Source organism: Pseudorca crassidens, chromosome 2 (genome assembly GCF_039906515.1).
Source record: "Pseudorca crassidens isolate mPseCra1 chromosome 2, mPseCra1.hap1, whole genome shotgun sequence".
NCBI classification, from domain to species: Eukaryota; Metazoa; Chordata; class Mammalia; order Artiodactyla; family Delphinidae; genus Pseudorca; species Pseudorca crassidens.
The window spans coordinates 7,772,780-7,788,699 of NC_090297.1; the positions used below are offsets into that span (position 1 = coordinate 7,772,780).

The window sequence follows — 15,920 nt, forward strand, 5'->3', positions numbered from 1 at the left end:
TAAATGTATAGGCAGAAACAGTTGAACCTGTCACTAAAGGAGGGGGCTTTTGGTATTGTGTGTTTGGAACTGCTTTTTATTATAGTGTATAATTCAAACTTCTTCAATTACCTAAATAAGTTGTTTTCACATCTGGATTCTGAAACGGCCAAGAGAGAAGACTGAAAAAAATCTTGTAGGAAACCTGCTGCTTTGCATCTTACTGTTTTAGTCTTTTGAGGTTGCCTTGATTAAATCCAGACTGTACTTCATGTGGCCTTTATATGTACATTTGTTGCTTTTTTCAAAGGGGAAAGCAACCATGCCCAGTTTTGTTTGTTTGTTTGTTTTTTTGTTTTAAATGCCTTCTTTGCAATTCTCAAGGGTTGTTTTGGAGTTCATTTTTGAAAGTCTGTGCCAACAACACAGTGCTGATAGCTTTTGGTAGTTGCCCAGTGAAGTGTGAAGCACTTGCAGTGGGAGCTCACAAAGTCTGGAGTGTGGTTAGAGAGACCGCGAAAGGGGCTACTCGTGCCGATTTTATAGTAGGCGAAGTTGGTGTTCACAGACTTAATTTTTTGTAGTATATCAACAACGTGCTTATTTTATGAACAAACATTTCTAGTGGGCTAAAAACTGTTCTTGGTTGTACTGTTTAGGGATGAGTGCTTTGTTCATATAGGTGGTAAGAATAAGAAATATGAAATTAGGTTTTTGAGGGCATATGTGGGAAATTAGATTTTTGTTAACTCAGCAAAAATAGGCTGGGAGGCCACCAGGGGCTCAGAGTGTTTTTAGTTTCATCTTAGAGATAAGTAATCAAAGCAGTGTGATGACCATTATGAAGGCATTAGGAGAGGTATCTAAATAACTGAGGGGCAGGGCCAGGAAAGGTGGGGGATGTCTGGGAAGCCTCTTTTGTTTTGGCAGAACAGAAAACTGTACTGCCAGAATTAGCAGAAGCTACGTAAAGAGGAAATGATTTAACTACAATTACTGTTTCCCTGTGACATTGTTCTGGTCTGATACTAGAGTTCCTTTTGTAACTGTGAATAAAATTGAGAAGGCAAAATGGGTGAAGGGGAAAACAAAATCAGCTTTTACTTTTTAAATTGCCTTTTAGTTGGGGGAAAACCACTGCGATTAGTAGGTAACGACAAGACAACAATAATAAACACTTAAGCTATGCCAGCCACAATTAGACGCTTACAGACTTTAACTCATGTAATCCTCACAACAGTCCTATGGCAGATACTCTTATTTTCCCCATTTCACAGATGAGGGCATAAATACTGGCTAACTTGCCTGGGGTCACACATCTAGGATTGAGAGAACTAGAAAATGAACTGGTGCTGTCTGGCTCCAGAGCCCTCATTCTTTTTTTTGTATCTGCCAATCCCAAACTCCTCATTTATCCCTCCCCCACACCTTTTCCACTTTGGTAACCATAAGTTTGTTTGCCATGTCTGTGAGTCTGTTTTGTAAATAAGTACATTTGTGTCGTATTTTAGATTCCACATATAAGTGATATCATATGGTATTTGTCTTTCTCTTTCTGGCTTCACTTAGAATGATATCTCTAGGTCCATCCATGTTGCAGCAAATGGCATTATTTCTTTTTTTTTTATGGCTGAGTAGCATTCCATTGTGTGTGTGTGTGTGTGTGTGTATACATACCACATCTTTTATCCATTCATCTGTTGATGGACACTTAGGTTGCTTCCATGTCTTGGCTGTTGTAAATAGTGCTGCTATGAACATAGGGATGCATGTATCTTTCTGAATTAGAGTTTTCTCCAGATAATGCCCAGGAGTGGGATTGCTAGATCATATGGCAACTATATTTTTAGTTTTCAAAGGAACTTCCATACTGTTTTCCACAGTGGCTGTACCAATTTACATTCCCACCAACGATGTACGAGGGTTCCCTTTTCTCCACACCCTCTCCAGCATTTACTATTTGTAGACTTTTTAATGATGGATGATCTGACTGGTGTGAGGTGATACCTCATTATAGTTTTGAGTTGCATTTCTCTAATAGTGATATTGAACATCTTTTCATGTGCCTTTTGGCCATCTGTATGTCTTTGGAGAAATGTCTATTTAGGTCTTCTGCCCATTTTTGGATTGGGTTGTTTGTTTTTTTGTTATTGAGTTGTATGAGCTATTTGTATATTTTGGAAATTAATCCCTTGTCGGTTGCATCGTTTGCAAATATTTTCTCCCAGTCTATAGGTTGTCTTTTCGTTTTGTTTATGGTTTCCTTTGCTGTGCAAAAGCTTTTAAGTTTGATTAGGTCCCATTTGTTTATTTTTGCTTTTGTTTCTATTGCCTTGGGAGACTGACCTAAGGAAACATTGCTATGATTTATGTCAGAGAATGTTTTGCCTATGATCTCTTCTAGGAGTTTTATGGTGTCCTATCTTATATTTAAGTCTTTAAACATTTTTGAGTTTATTTTTGTGTATGGTGTGCGCGTATGTTCTAACTTCATTGATTTACATGCGCTGTCCGGCTTTCCCAGCACCACTTGCCGAAGAGACTGTCTTTTCTCCATTGTATATTCTTGCCTCCTCTGTCGAAGATTAATTGACCATAGGTGTGTGGGTTTATTTCTGGGCTCTGTATTGTGTTCCATTGATCAATGTGTCTGTTTCGGTCAGAGCTCTGACTCTTAATCTCTGACCTGTGTATATTGCTTCTCAAAATATTAAGTTTTACTGTTCCGTGTAATAAGACTGAACGCCTGTGTCTATTTAGAATTTAACTGTTAGGTTAAAATTTATCTTGATGTCCTTTTTTGATTCAGGGAAATTATTAATAAAAAGGGCATTATTATTAGTTGAGACATCTTTGTACCACTTAACTTAAAGAAAAGCTGGACCTTCCCTGTCATCTCCCTTCAGAATCATTCAAAATTTGCTTAGGAAGAGCAGAATTGTTAATTGAGAGTTTGTTTAACGTTTATTATAGCTAGCATATTTATTTTATACTCACTTGATGACAGTGTGACACTACAGAGTTGGTAGATTTTTTTCTTCTTTTCTTCCATTTGAATGTTCAATACTCTGGGATTGAGTATATAGTTGACCCTTGAACATCAAGGCGGTTAGGAATGCCGACCCTCTGCACAGTTTAAAATCCACCTATAATCTATAATCGACCCTTTGTATCTGCGGTTCTGCATCCATGGATTCAACTAGCCCTAGATCGTGTAGTACTGTACTATTCACTTTTGAAAAAATCCACATATAAGTGGACCCACACAGTTCAAACCTATGTTGTTCAAGGGTCAGCTGTATAGTGAATGCATATAGTACATTTATCCTGTTTTATAAGATTTAGAATCTAATTTTGTTATTTTAAAAGATCAAGAAATTTTATGATTTTAGGTCTTTTGCTCAAATCTACTTTATGACAATATGCTTTATGCCATTTTAATATATTTTCGGCAATATATTATTCTAAGTAGGGGAGAGGATGCTTCTGGGGCTTGGCTTTATGGTTTTGGAATATAAATGGTATATAAAATAATCGTGTGCCATTTTTCTTAAATTTGGATATAGTAGAAAGTTTTTGAAGAGGAAGTTTGTGCCGAAGATATCACTGGTATTTTTAACAAGCTTAAAACATGCCATCAGAGAAAAGTTAATATAAAGTTACACTGTTGCCACGATGATATGTTAATTGTAGTTGCAGGCAAAATCTTTAATAGTTTGCCAACAACAGTGTAATTGCTGCATAGAGACTTTGAGATATTAGATAAACAAATTTATTCTGGAGAATAAAAGGGCTTTTAAGTACAAATCTTGTTTTGACTGCCTTGTTTTCTAGGACTTAGTAATTAAAACATTATTTCTGCATCTTGATGCTGGAGTAACAAAGTTGTAAAGAAGGCCAGGAAAAAGGGGGGTAAAGTTGGGGGACTTCGCAGACTTTGTAAGGCTAATTTTGACTTGAAGGCACTCTAAGAAAGAGAAGATGGTCTTGCGGTTCATCAGTAAACTAAAGCCTATGGAACATTTTATGGGGAGTCATTTTAAAGGCATTCCATTGATCTTGAATAAGGGTCTTCAAGCCTTTACGTGAAAGGTGCTGTCCTGTTCTTCACTCTTCTCCGGCTCTCCTAAGGTAAGGAATGTCAGCTACAGCATAAAGAATAAAAAGTCTGAAGGCACAAGGGGAAAGGTGTGCAAGGTGCAGGGAGAGGATAAACTCAAGGTCCTCTCCCCTGTGGACCTGGGAAAAGATACAATCAGATCTTCAGTTCTGAGGCTGCCTTTCTGATTTATGAAGGGAGAGTTAAGAAAACAGCCTGGAAACCAGATGAGATCTGGATGGTGATGGGAACCAAGGCCCAGAGGTGAGGATGAGCCAGAGTGAGTTATGGGGAAGTCAAGTGATAGCCTGACAAAGACTCTTCCTCTTGGGAGTCCAGAAGGTGGTTATGATAGTAGCTAACATAGCTTGATTTCCTTTGTCTCTTGGCTCTCAGGACCCCATGCTCTCCTGATTACCTTCCTTCCTCCCAGGCCATTCTCTGTTCTTCCTTTCCTCCTGTGTTAAAAGTACACCAGGACCTTGTCTCTCCTCTTTGATCTCTTTTCTGTCTATAGGGAAGACACACTCCTAAGTGATTTCATCTAGGCTCAAGGCTTTAAATGTCATTGAGGTGACAATGACTCCCAAATTCATTTCTCCAGCCTGCACCCCTTTGTACAACTCCACACTTGTCTACCCGGCTGCTAATTTAACTCTACTTAAAGGCCTAAGAAGTATCTCAAACTCAGCGTGTCTTCAACAGAACTGATTTCCCCTCCTTGCCCAACTAAAGTGGCTCTTCATTCATTCTTACCCATTCTTTAGTTTCTCAGACCAAAAATATTGGGGTCACTCTTCTTTTTCTTACAGGCCACCTGTAATTCATCAGTAAGTCAGTCTTGTTGTCTCTACTTTCACAGTCTCTCCTAAATCTGGTTACTTTTTATCGTTTCTACTCTAGTCCAAGAACACTCCAGTAGCTTCCTATCTTTCTGTTTCTGCTTTTGTTCCTATGTAGTAGCCAGAGTCATATTCTAGAAATGTAAATCAGATTATGTCAGCTTGTGCTTCAAGTCCTTTGTTGGCTTCCTATCACTTTTAGAATATAACTAAAAACCCTCACCTTGGCCACAGGCCCCAGAGAATTTGGCCTCTGGCTAGCCCTCTGACTTCACATGCCATTATAGTTTACTCCTTTGGCAACACTGGTGGTCTTGCCGGGCCCTAAATGTCATGCAGGTCCCTGCTCAGATGTGGCAGCCTGCCCACTCTTATCTAAAAGAGTCACTCCTGCTACCTCCATTGTCACCGTTATATCTCCTAAGTCTTCTTTATTTTTCTTCCAGGTTGCACTATCTCTATTAGTTAATTATCTGACTTCCTGATTAGAATGTAAGCTCCTTCAAGGCAGGGACTGTTTTTTCACTAGATACCTTCAGGCCTGGGGCATGGTAGACACCCAAGTATTTGCTAAATGAAAGAATATTTTGAGTATTTACTTTGTGCTAGGTCCTGAGCTAAAACTCTTGACATCGATTAGTGATTAATCCTCCTAACAAGTTCTATAAAGGTAGGCACTATTATTGTTGTACCCATTTTACAGATAAGAAAACTGAGGCTTACTGATTGTTATGTGCTGAGTTTATAGATGGACCCTAGGATAATATTGGATACTTAGGGTGGAGTTAGATCAAAGCCTCTACAGTATTCTATTTTCTTCACTGCTAAAATATTTAATAATGTCTTCTAGAAATATTTTCTAGATCAACTCAGGTTTTGATCATTGAATATTGGGTCAAATTGTAAGACAAAATTCAGTTTTGGATCGAGAAACACAATGCTTTTGATATAGGAATGGACCTTTCTTTCTCCTGGCCCCGACAAATGCCACAGACTTGAAACTCATGGATTTCTGATGCCAGATGCAGTTCTCATGGGAGGCATTATGTAAATGGCAAAGATGTTCTGCAGTAGTGGTTGTGTTCTGTGTAATTGGTCTCCACACTTCCATTCAGGCTTTCCTCCAATCCAGTCTCCATGCTTTAGTCCATCCATCACTGTAGTCAAGCCACTCCAGTGGCTTCTCACTGCTCAGGGGTTCACCAGCTCCTTGAGGTCTGTCCACGACCCTGAGATTTAGTGCTTTTCTACCCTTTGCTGCTCACTGCATTTGAGCTACACCTGTCAAACCAGTGCCTGGGTTTCACGTCCTTCTTTTTGCCCCAGGGCTTCCTAATGCAGTTCCCTGGCCTGGGATACACATTGCCCAGTGGGCTCTGGCCTTGGAGCCAGATGGTCCAAATTTCAGTTCAGGCTCTGGCCTTGGACAACTCAGGCGCTCCAAGTGTAAAATGGAGATGATGCAACGTGAGGTTATTTTGTGGATTAAATGAGTGTGTACATGTAATGCTTTAGCACAGTGCTTGGAACATAGTAAGCATTCAGTAGGTGTTGGCTGATATTATTATCACTCGGCTTTCCTTAGCTATCTCCTACTTATCCTTCAGCTCCCCCTTCTCTTTCACCAAATCAGAGTTTACTGACTAAAAAATTGCCTCTTTTATATATGTTTCCTTTTATATGTTTCTGTTTATATGTTCTTATAGGACCCCATGCTTATCTAGCATGGATCTTACCATAATTTGAAAGCATGTATTTATTTTGTGTGATTATATGTCTGTCTCCTCCATTGACTCTGAGCTCTAGAAGGGTGGAAATAACTCTTTTGCTTGCCATTGTATCCCTAACCCAGTGCCTGGTACATAGTTTGTGCTTAATAAATGTGCTCAGTAAATGTGCCCAGTGAATAAAGGGCTCTTAACTTTTCCTTTCTTAAAATAGGATCTTGGGATCTTTTGTGATAACCCTTCCTTTGAGAAAGAGTAATGTCAGCGTGGAAACTAGCATTATTTCAGACTTGGGAGCTCATTGAGTACAAGTACACAGGGCAAAGGGGCAGGGACTACTGGAAGATAGGCAGAAAGATCAGGAACATGGACTTGTCCAGATGGATGTTGTTGTAACATCTGGGCTTTGAGTGATGCACCATCCTGGTTGTAGCTGTGATATTCAACAGTGATTCAACCAGTTCCTGTATAATCCCTGCTCTGTGCTGGGCATTGAGCCAGGTGCTGAGCACCTCACCCTTCTAATTGAATGTATGTTTCAGGGGAACTACTTGGAAAGATGAATGCTGAGAACATTAGCATCTATTTACGTCTTTTGGTGTTTTTACCATATGGCAGTGCCTCTTGGGTGTGTGTCTTGTGTGTGAGGTCAAGAATTTGTTTCCTACCTACACAAGAATCGTTATGCGAGGCAAGCTTGTCATATCTGGGACACTGGAGAAAATTTTGCAGCAACAGATTTTAATGTGGTAAGATACCTCCGTCTGCCATGAGATTCCATATTTCCTGTGAAATGCAGAGTGTAAAAGACAATTGTAAAGACCTGGGGAAGAAGAGGGATTTCTAGTACCTATTCCACTCTTCTGCCCCCAATGTACTTTCCTTTATCCTTGCCCTTCCTGCTGACCTCCATCAGCACATCTTCTTTTGCCTGTACTATTTAAAACCTGGTAATCTTTCCTCTTGTTCCCTGTTTACCTATTACTGCTGTTTCCTAGAAGTTGTATTTCTGTTCTCTAGACTGGAATTTAGGTACCTCCTTTCCCGGAGGTTAATGATTCTTGCCAGAAGCTGAATTAGTTGGTTGCTCAGGGAGAAAAGACTCAGTAAGCAAGTGGTATTGAGAGAGCTACATTCCAGTTCACAAATAAGCGTCACCTACTTATGAAGTCAGTACCGTGAGTGATATAGAAAGAGGGGTCATGGTTTCCAGCCACAAAGAAGGGACAGTCTGTAAGGAAAGATGAAAGTAACATATTCATTAGTTTTTCGGGTATATATTGAGTATCTACTGTATGTCAGGCACTGTCCTGGGAGCTAGGGGATAGAACCGTGAATGAAACAGAAGTTCTGGTCTCATGGAACTTACATTCTAGTGACTCATATAATAAGTCAGGTGGTCATGAGAGCAATGAAGAAAAATAAGGCAGGGTAAGAGGATGGAGAGTGAAGTGAATGCTGATTTAAATTAAATGGTCAGAAAAGGGCTGTCTGATAAGGTGATGTTTGAATAGAGAACTGTATGAAATTAAGGAGTGGGCGAGTCAGATACCTGGGAGAAAGCATTCCCAGCAGAGCAGTAAGTACAAAGACCCTGAAATGAGAATGTGTCTTCAGTAAGAAGGCCAGTGGGATCAGAGTAAAGATTGAACCTTTGGAGAGGAGGTCACAGAGGGAGTGGAGTTTTGTTCAGTGTATTATCGGAAGGTTCACTGGAGGTTTGCCATGGAGGTGATCCGGATTACATCTGAGAAGGGTCATTATCTACAGTGTGGAGATGAGACTTTTCAGGGGCTCAGGGGAAAAGTGGGGAGCCCAGTTAGTAGGTATTGCAGTCGTCCAGGCGAGAGAGATGGTGAGTTGACCAGGGTGGTACTGATGGTGGTGGTGAGAAGTCATGGGATTCTGGATACATTTTGAAAGTAGAACTGACAATGTAGATCAGATGTGGAGAATTGCTGGTGGAGGTGGGTCCAGATGTGGAGTATACTGTGTGTCCAGAGAAATCTTGATAGAAGAAGAGGCCTCAGGTGCAGAAGGAGTTTAAAAGAGGTCTTGAAAAGTGGCATGAAATGATGATTTTTATAGGAAATAAAGCACTATGAAGTATACAGCACTTAAAATAGAGTTATGTTCTGGCTAGTCCTCAAAGATATGCCAGGAGTCCATTCCTTGAAGAAAAAGTGTTGATTTGTCTGAGACAAACTCTGTCCACTGATAACACTTGACCCTGGGAGGCATAAATGTTTGTAATAGCTTTTACATTGGTGAAAATATGGTTTATATGTTGAACGTATTCATTAATTACTAGAATTCCATTCATATGTGCATGCTTTCTGGGAGACAAATTAGAAGTCCTGCACACTGTGTTTTAGCTCAGTTGACTTTGATACAAGAATCACTATGTTAAATATTGCCCAGTCTTTTCGGTGATAGAATTCTCTCTATATTCTTACTGTGAAAGTTAATAAAATTTACTGGTATTTTATGTATATATTGCATAGGTATATACTGTTTTGGTTTTTCCTTTTAGGTTCCTGAAAATGGTACAAGATTTAATGAAATTAAAATTACACATGACCTGTGGAGCACATTCATCTGAGTGCCTGTTTGGTGTAGGGCAGTGTAGAGGGTCCGTAAGACATGGTCCATGTACTGAAGGGATTTTTAATGTGGTAGGAGCACCGGAGATTTGATGGCACATCTAAAGGACTCCAATGTAGTATTTTGACTCTTGCCAAGAAGTAGAATTCTTATGCTTTAGCTTATTTTATCAGTGAACTTTCCTTGCTTTGGTTTAAAAACCACGGAATATGGTTATCATACCCACCAAACATTGGGGGAATTTAAAACAAGATAAAATACGTGTTTTTGAAAATTAACATTTGTATAGTGCTTTACTCATTTAATCCTGTGAACTAGGTATTACCTCAGTTTTATTTTTAACTATTTATTTGTTTGGCTGGGTCTTGGTTGTGGCACGCAGGATCTTCATTGCCGCATGCGGGATCTTTTAGTTGCGGCATGCGAGCTCTTAGTTGTGGCATGCGGGATCTAGTTCCCTGACCAGGGATCGAACCTGGGCCCCCTGCATTGGGAGCGCAGAGTCTTAATCACTGGACCACCAGGGAAGTTCCTTACCTCAGTTTTAGAGGGGACACAAAAGTGTAGCAATACCCAAGGTCACAGAAAAATCTAAATCTATATATATCTATATCTATCTATCTATCTATCTGTCTATATATAGATATATATATATATTTTTTGGTTGCGCTGTGTGCCTTGTGGGATCTTAGTTCCCAACCAGGGATTGAACCTGGGTCCTCAGCAGTGAAAGCTCAGAGTCCTAACCACTGGACCATCAGGGAATTCCCTAAATCTAAATATATTTCTTAATTGTTCTTACTGATGCTGGTCCTTTGTTTCCAAATCCTATACCCTTTCTATTACATGTTCTCTCTCCCCGCTCCCCATTTTTATTAATGGTTGGAAACATCCTGTTTCTTAGTTGGGTTAAAGGAAGTGAGATCACAGCTGTTATTCAGAAAGAAAAATCCTTTCGCACATATGAAAATATTAATTCATTGTCCATGCAAGTAATAGTGGAGTTCATGGGCTTCTGATGTGCTCAAGCGCTGTCATTAATATTTTATCCTTATAAGTTTTTTTCCTTTGCAGAGTTTTGGAGTTAAAAAAAATTTTTGCTAGTAAATATTTAAAATAGTCAAGATAATACAATGTATATGTAAATATAAAGAATAATATAAAACAACTCTGTAACTGCCACCCATTCTAACATATAGAAATGACCCATACCTTCTGAGTCTTTCTGCTTACACCTTTCCCCCCCTAAGTCTGGTAACAAGAATATTGAATTTTGCATTTTTCCAAGGTGTCTTTAATATAAATATCTTTCATTTAGGAATGAAAATCTTTCAAATATTGTGGGTAAATTTCATCTTGTTTCACATAACTTATATAAATGGCTCTTTAAAATTATATTTTGATTTACTTATTTATGTTAAAGATATTTTTGTTGCCTGGAGGCAGTTATTTAAAAGGCAATTTGGTATCGTGTATACAGAAGTAGAAATATAATGTTGTACACATGAAAGTTATCTAACGTTATATACCAATGTTACTTCAATAAAAAAGAAAAAAGGTGGTATCTTTCTTATCTTTCTTTGTATATCTAACACTTAATACACAGCAAATGTGCCCCAAAAAAGTTTGTTAAATGAATTCATGCATCCATGTGCTGAGTGGAATGAATAATAGCTGGAAAGAAAAAAATAGATAAAAATAAAAAGCAGCTTGGTTTTGAAGATGGAAGTTAGGAAAATTTATTAGTTTCAGAAGTTTCAAAGATCTGGGAGAAGGGTATATTGAGGAAGAGGAAAAGGATTTCGTGTGAATCAAGGAAGTTACTCGCTGGCATAGTTTTTCTTTTCCTTTACTAGAGAAAAGGGAACAAAGGAGTAGGATCTGAAAACTTGCCCTTTCTTAAATCGTTCTTGGCAGAATTGGTACTACCAGTGAGTAGCTAAAGATTTAATGAAATGCGGCTTAAAAGTTTTATGACAGCGGATTTCCTAAAGGTTAGAAAGTGTTTATTTTAACCGTGGTTTCGAGTGATGAAGTCTACTTCAGAGGTCATACCCTATATATTGTTATTGTCCTCATTGCTGAGCCACTGAAACCTGGAATCTGGTTCACGAAGTATGACACTAATTTCTGTTTTCTTGGTAGAGTTTGTGTGTGGTCTTTCATCTTTTAGGAACTATAATTCTCATAGTTCCTAGTTTCAGATGTTGTAAGGAGAGTTCTGAGCAATGCCTGTGATACAGTTTTGGGGGGCAGTGGTCATAAATGTGCATTTACATGCACATATGTATGCATATGCATAGAAATGCCTTACCGTGTTTGCCTTGGTGATCGCCGCATATAGGGAGTATTTAATTGTTGGGTGACTGGGCTCAGGAACTAGACACTCCAAACTCACATCCTGAATCGCCACTAGCTAGCTCTGTAGCCTTGGGTAAGTTACTTAACCTCTTTTTGATGATTTCTTTATAAAATGGGGATAATAAAACATCTGCCGTATTGAGTGGTTGGGAGGATTAAACAGGTTTGTGCACAGAAAGTACTTAGAGCTCAGAGTAAGTGCTCCATGAATGTTGGCTATTATTTAAATCTTGTAGGTAGTGCCTTTTGTTTAGAAGTGTACTTCTTTGCTTAGGCTACCATTTGTGTGTGGGGAGATGTTCTTTCTAGAACCATGTCTCCTTGTCACATGATTATGTGCTGTGTGAGCCTTGTTAATACTCTGTCAGCATTTGAGGTTGGAACATAGGTGTGGCCATACCCCGTGGAATCCAGTGAGAGAGAGCTAAGCACCGTAGCAACTGTTGCTATTTGTATCCTGAGCAACAGCTGCCCCGGGGCAGATTTATTTTTTAATCCTGATCTCAGATAGCTTGGGATGTGGCCCTGCCTTAGAGAAGTGGATTGGTTGGTCTGGGCTTTGAGGCGATTTCATGACCACATGTTACAATGATTCTATTCTGTGTGAAATATGAGGTGCTAAAGCTTTGTGTGTGTGAGGGAGGAAGAGAGGCCAAGCCTCAGCATTCAGTCAGTCCCTGAAGTATGTGACTGGGTTAATCACATGAGAAATCACTTTTTAAAAACAATTTTATTTATTTTTTGGCCATGTCGTGTGGCATGCGGGATCTTAGTTCCCCGACCAGGGGTCGAACCCGTGCCCCTGCGGTGGAAGCACGGAGTCCTAACCACTGGACCGCCAGGGAAGTCCCGAGAAATCACTTTTAATATGGACAGTGAGGCTTCATACTTTTCAGTCAAAAGTAATTTTACTGTTTATGACATTCTACAGATGATTTAGAGGTCTGTGTTTCTAGTGTATACATGCACACACATATACACACGTATATACATATATCTAGTAACTTACGTATTAGTTATTATCAATTGTGGATTTCACAAAAACTATCCTTCCTTTTTTTTTTTTTTTGCGGTACGCGGGCCTCTCACTGCTGTGGCCTCTCCCGTTGCGGAGCACAGGCTCTGGACGCGCAGGCTCAGCAGCCATGGCTCACAGGCCCAGCCGCTCCGCAGCATGTGGATCTTCCCGGACCGGGGCACGAACCCGTGTCCCCCGCATCGGCAGGCGGACTTTCACCCACTGCACCACCAGGGAAGCCCCTAAATGCTTTTCTTAAGTAGATGATAGGATCTTTAAAAAGTGTTTGTTTTAAATAGTGGTTGGATTAATTCAGTAATTTTCTAATTTTTATTTCTGATATATTGAAATATTTCAAGCCTTATGAAGCACCTTGAAATAGTAACATGGTCCATTTCCAAATTTTGTCTGCTAACTTACCTAGGATTCAGTCACAAGACATTTACTGAGCACCTACTATGTTCCAAGCTCTGTTGTAAATTCTGGTGGCATCTAGTGAATGTTGTTGGTCTGATTCTTTTCAAATTCTCTATATAGATCCTACCTATTAAAAATGTGTTATTTTTGTTTTTCAGTTGCCCAATTCAGATTCAGTAGTATGAATTTACTGATTTGGATGTTTTGAGTTTACAGTATAACATTATGCTGAACTAAAAAACATTTAACTGAATCACTTATAAAATCAAAACATTTTCATCCTCTAGGTATTATTAACCCAAAGAACCCAAAGGAAGCTCCAAAGTCCTTCAGCTTTGACTACTCCTACTGGTCTCACACCTCGGTGAGTGTACTCATGGTGCAGCGTGGTAGAACAGTGTGGGTTTTAAACCTTTTGAAAGAGCCTGCAGGTCCACAGGGAAAGCAAAGATTACCAACATCTAGGGAAATGAAGAGTAAGACCCTTTGCAGTATCCCCTTACTCATTATAGGATCCCAAATCTTACTGGCTTCTAGGGATTGTTCCTAAACTAGAGTTTGCTTCTGCATCTCTTTGTTACGCATTTTTGTTCTTTTTTTCCTATTTTGTGTTAGAGTAGGAGATGTTTTAAACTATTGCAAAGCCTAATTGCCAAGGGAAGAGCCTGTGAAAGGGGATGGAAAACATTCTTCACTGAAAGCTGTGTTTATTGAGAAATAGCCACACCACCTGGAGCGAATTAAAAGAAATATTTTTGTATGTGGACTTGATCTTTGATCTTTCAGCCCCATTTTCCACTTAAAATTTTCTTGGAGCTCCCTGTGAATGGAAGAGTAATACTTTCAAGGTTATGTAAAATGAAATGTAATCATGTCAGATAATTTCATGTAGATATTTTTATGTATGGCTGGCCTGGATGTCTCTAATAGTGCCTCTGTGTGTGTGCATTTAATGGGAAAAATAAACTATATGTAGGAGGGACTTAAAAATATATTTTAGGTGATTATTCTGATTTCAAACACTTTTATTTATTATAGAAGTAATCAAATAAGCATAGGAAACAATATGAATAAAATGCCATTTATTTTTCCTTTTAATCCTTACAGCCCGAAGATCCCTGTTTTGCATCTCAAAACCGTGTGTACAATGATATTGGAAAGGAAATGCTCTTACATGCCTTTGAAGGATATAATGTCTGTATTTTTGCCTATGGGCAGACTGGTGCTGGGAAGTCTTATACAATGATGGGTAAACAAGAAGAAAGCCAGGCTGGCATCATTCCACAGGTAAAAAACAAAAAAACAAGAATGAAAAACCTCTGTTCATTATTACTCTTAGTCCTCAATTGCATTAACAATTATTTTTATTAGCAAACATTTATTCAGGGACTATTGTATGCGAGGCACAAAGATAAATCTCTTTCCCTGAGAGGAGCTAACAGTCTGATGGAAAAGACTGATATGTATTCATGTCTGTTTTTAAAGGTGGGAAAGTTGACTTTTTGTAAAGGTTTTGCTGTATATCCAATGCCATGTTACTTTATCTTTTGAACAATGTTATCAGCTTCTTTAAAAAGTGATAGTATGTGTCAGGCTCTGTTCTGAATCCTGGGGACACCTGGTGAGTGTTGTTGGTCTGATTTTTTCCCCCAAGTTCATATATAGATCACCTCTTAAGAATATGTTTTTGTTTTTTGATTGCCTTATTTGATTGCCTTTCCTTTTATCTTGTTAAATTAATTCTATCACTTAAAGCTTGAACAGTCTGAGGTTTTTTTCTTTTTTAAGAGCAGTTAGTCTTTTGATTCTGTATTGTTTGGGAATGGAGAAAAGTCATGACACAGGTACATTTAAGAAGAACTTCTTTTGCTAGTAACAGGAACATGGTTTGCTTTTATTAATGATATTTGGGATTAATTTTAAAGTGTTCTTTTACTATAGGCCTAGTGTGGCCATTGCTGTATTCTGAAAATAAAATATATAAGGGAGCAATATCTACTTTTTTGAATGGATTATTGGATTATAATTTTAAATTCAGCTATATAATTGAAATGCTTATTATTAATAAAGATTAGGACATTTTCAGAAAAAATGAACATACTAGCATGCACGCACACACACACACACACACACTCAAATATATTTTTTAAAATTTTGGCTGTGCCAGGTCTTAGTTGCGGCACACAAGGATCTTTAGTTGCAGTACGCGGACTTCTTATTTGCGTAATGCATGCGTATCTAGTTCCCCAATCAGGGATTGAACAGGCCCCCTGCATTGGGAGCACGGAGTCTCACCCCCTGGACCACCAGGGAAGTCCCTATTTTTTTTTTTAAACATAAAAGGTAATGTCTGTATTAAGACATATATTTGGGAATTGTCCTTCTTTGTGTATAGTAATGGTAATAATTATAATACTAATTAGAGGAAACATTAAATGTAGCACTCATAATGTGCCAAGCACAGGTCTAAGTCTTTGCTTTTACTACTATGTATTAACTTCTTTGACAATAAAATAATTGTTTGTAGATATAGCAAGTAATATTAAATAGTCCTTCTATTTCCTTTAATTTATTTGTTATTGGAATTCTTGTATAGTTACATATGTATCTCTTTTCTGGTAGAATTTTTGAATATTTTGTTTTAATGTCAAAGCATGAATTTTTAAGAAGACTTATGTTTTAGAAACTGCTACTTAAAATCCATCTTAAATTCTATTTAGACTTCTAGAGATTCATGAACATATAGTTCATTTTTCAAATGTATATTGATTGCCTTAATACTAAATATATAGCAAACGAAAATTCAGTGGATTTTTCTTAATTATTCTTATTCAAAACATCACATATTTTAAATAAATTCAAAGGATAGGGAG

At 38.4% G+C, this 15,920-nt stretch overlaps 1 protein-coding gene across 15 annotated transcripts in view; it reads left to right on the plus strand.

The window, feature by feature from the left end:
- KIF1B (kinesin family member 1B) overlaps positions 1-15,920 on the plus strand; it is a 151,686-nt gene that overhangs the window by 24,914 nt on the left and 110,852 nt on the right. For all 15 annotated transcript variants that reach the window (XM_067719827.1, XM_067719817.1, XM_067719855.1 and 12 more), the window contains exons 3-4: positions 13,335-13,411; positions 14,155-14,334. In XM_067719827.1, coding sequence (XP_067575928.1) covers positions 13,335-13,411; positions 14,155-14,334 — 257 coding nt within the window. The remainder of the gene's footprint in view (positions 1-13,334; positions 13,412-14,154; positions 14,335-15,920) is intronic.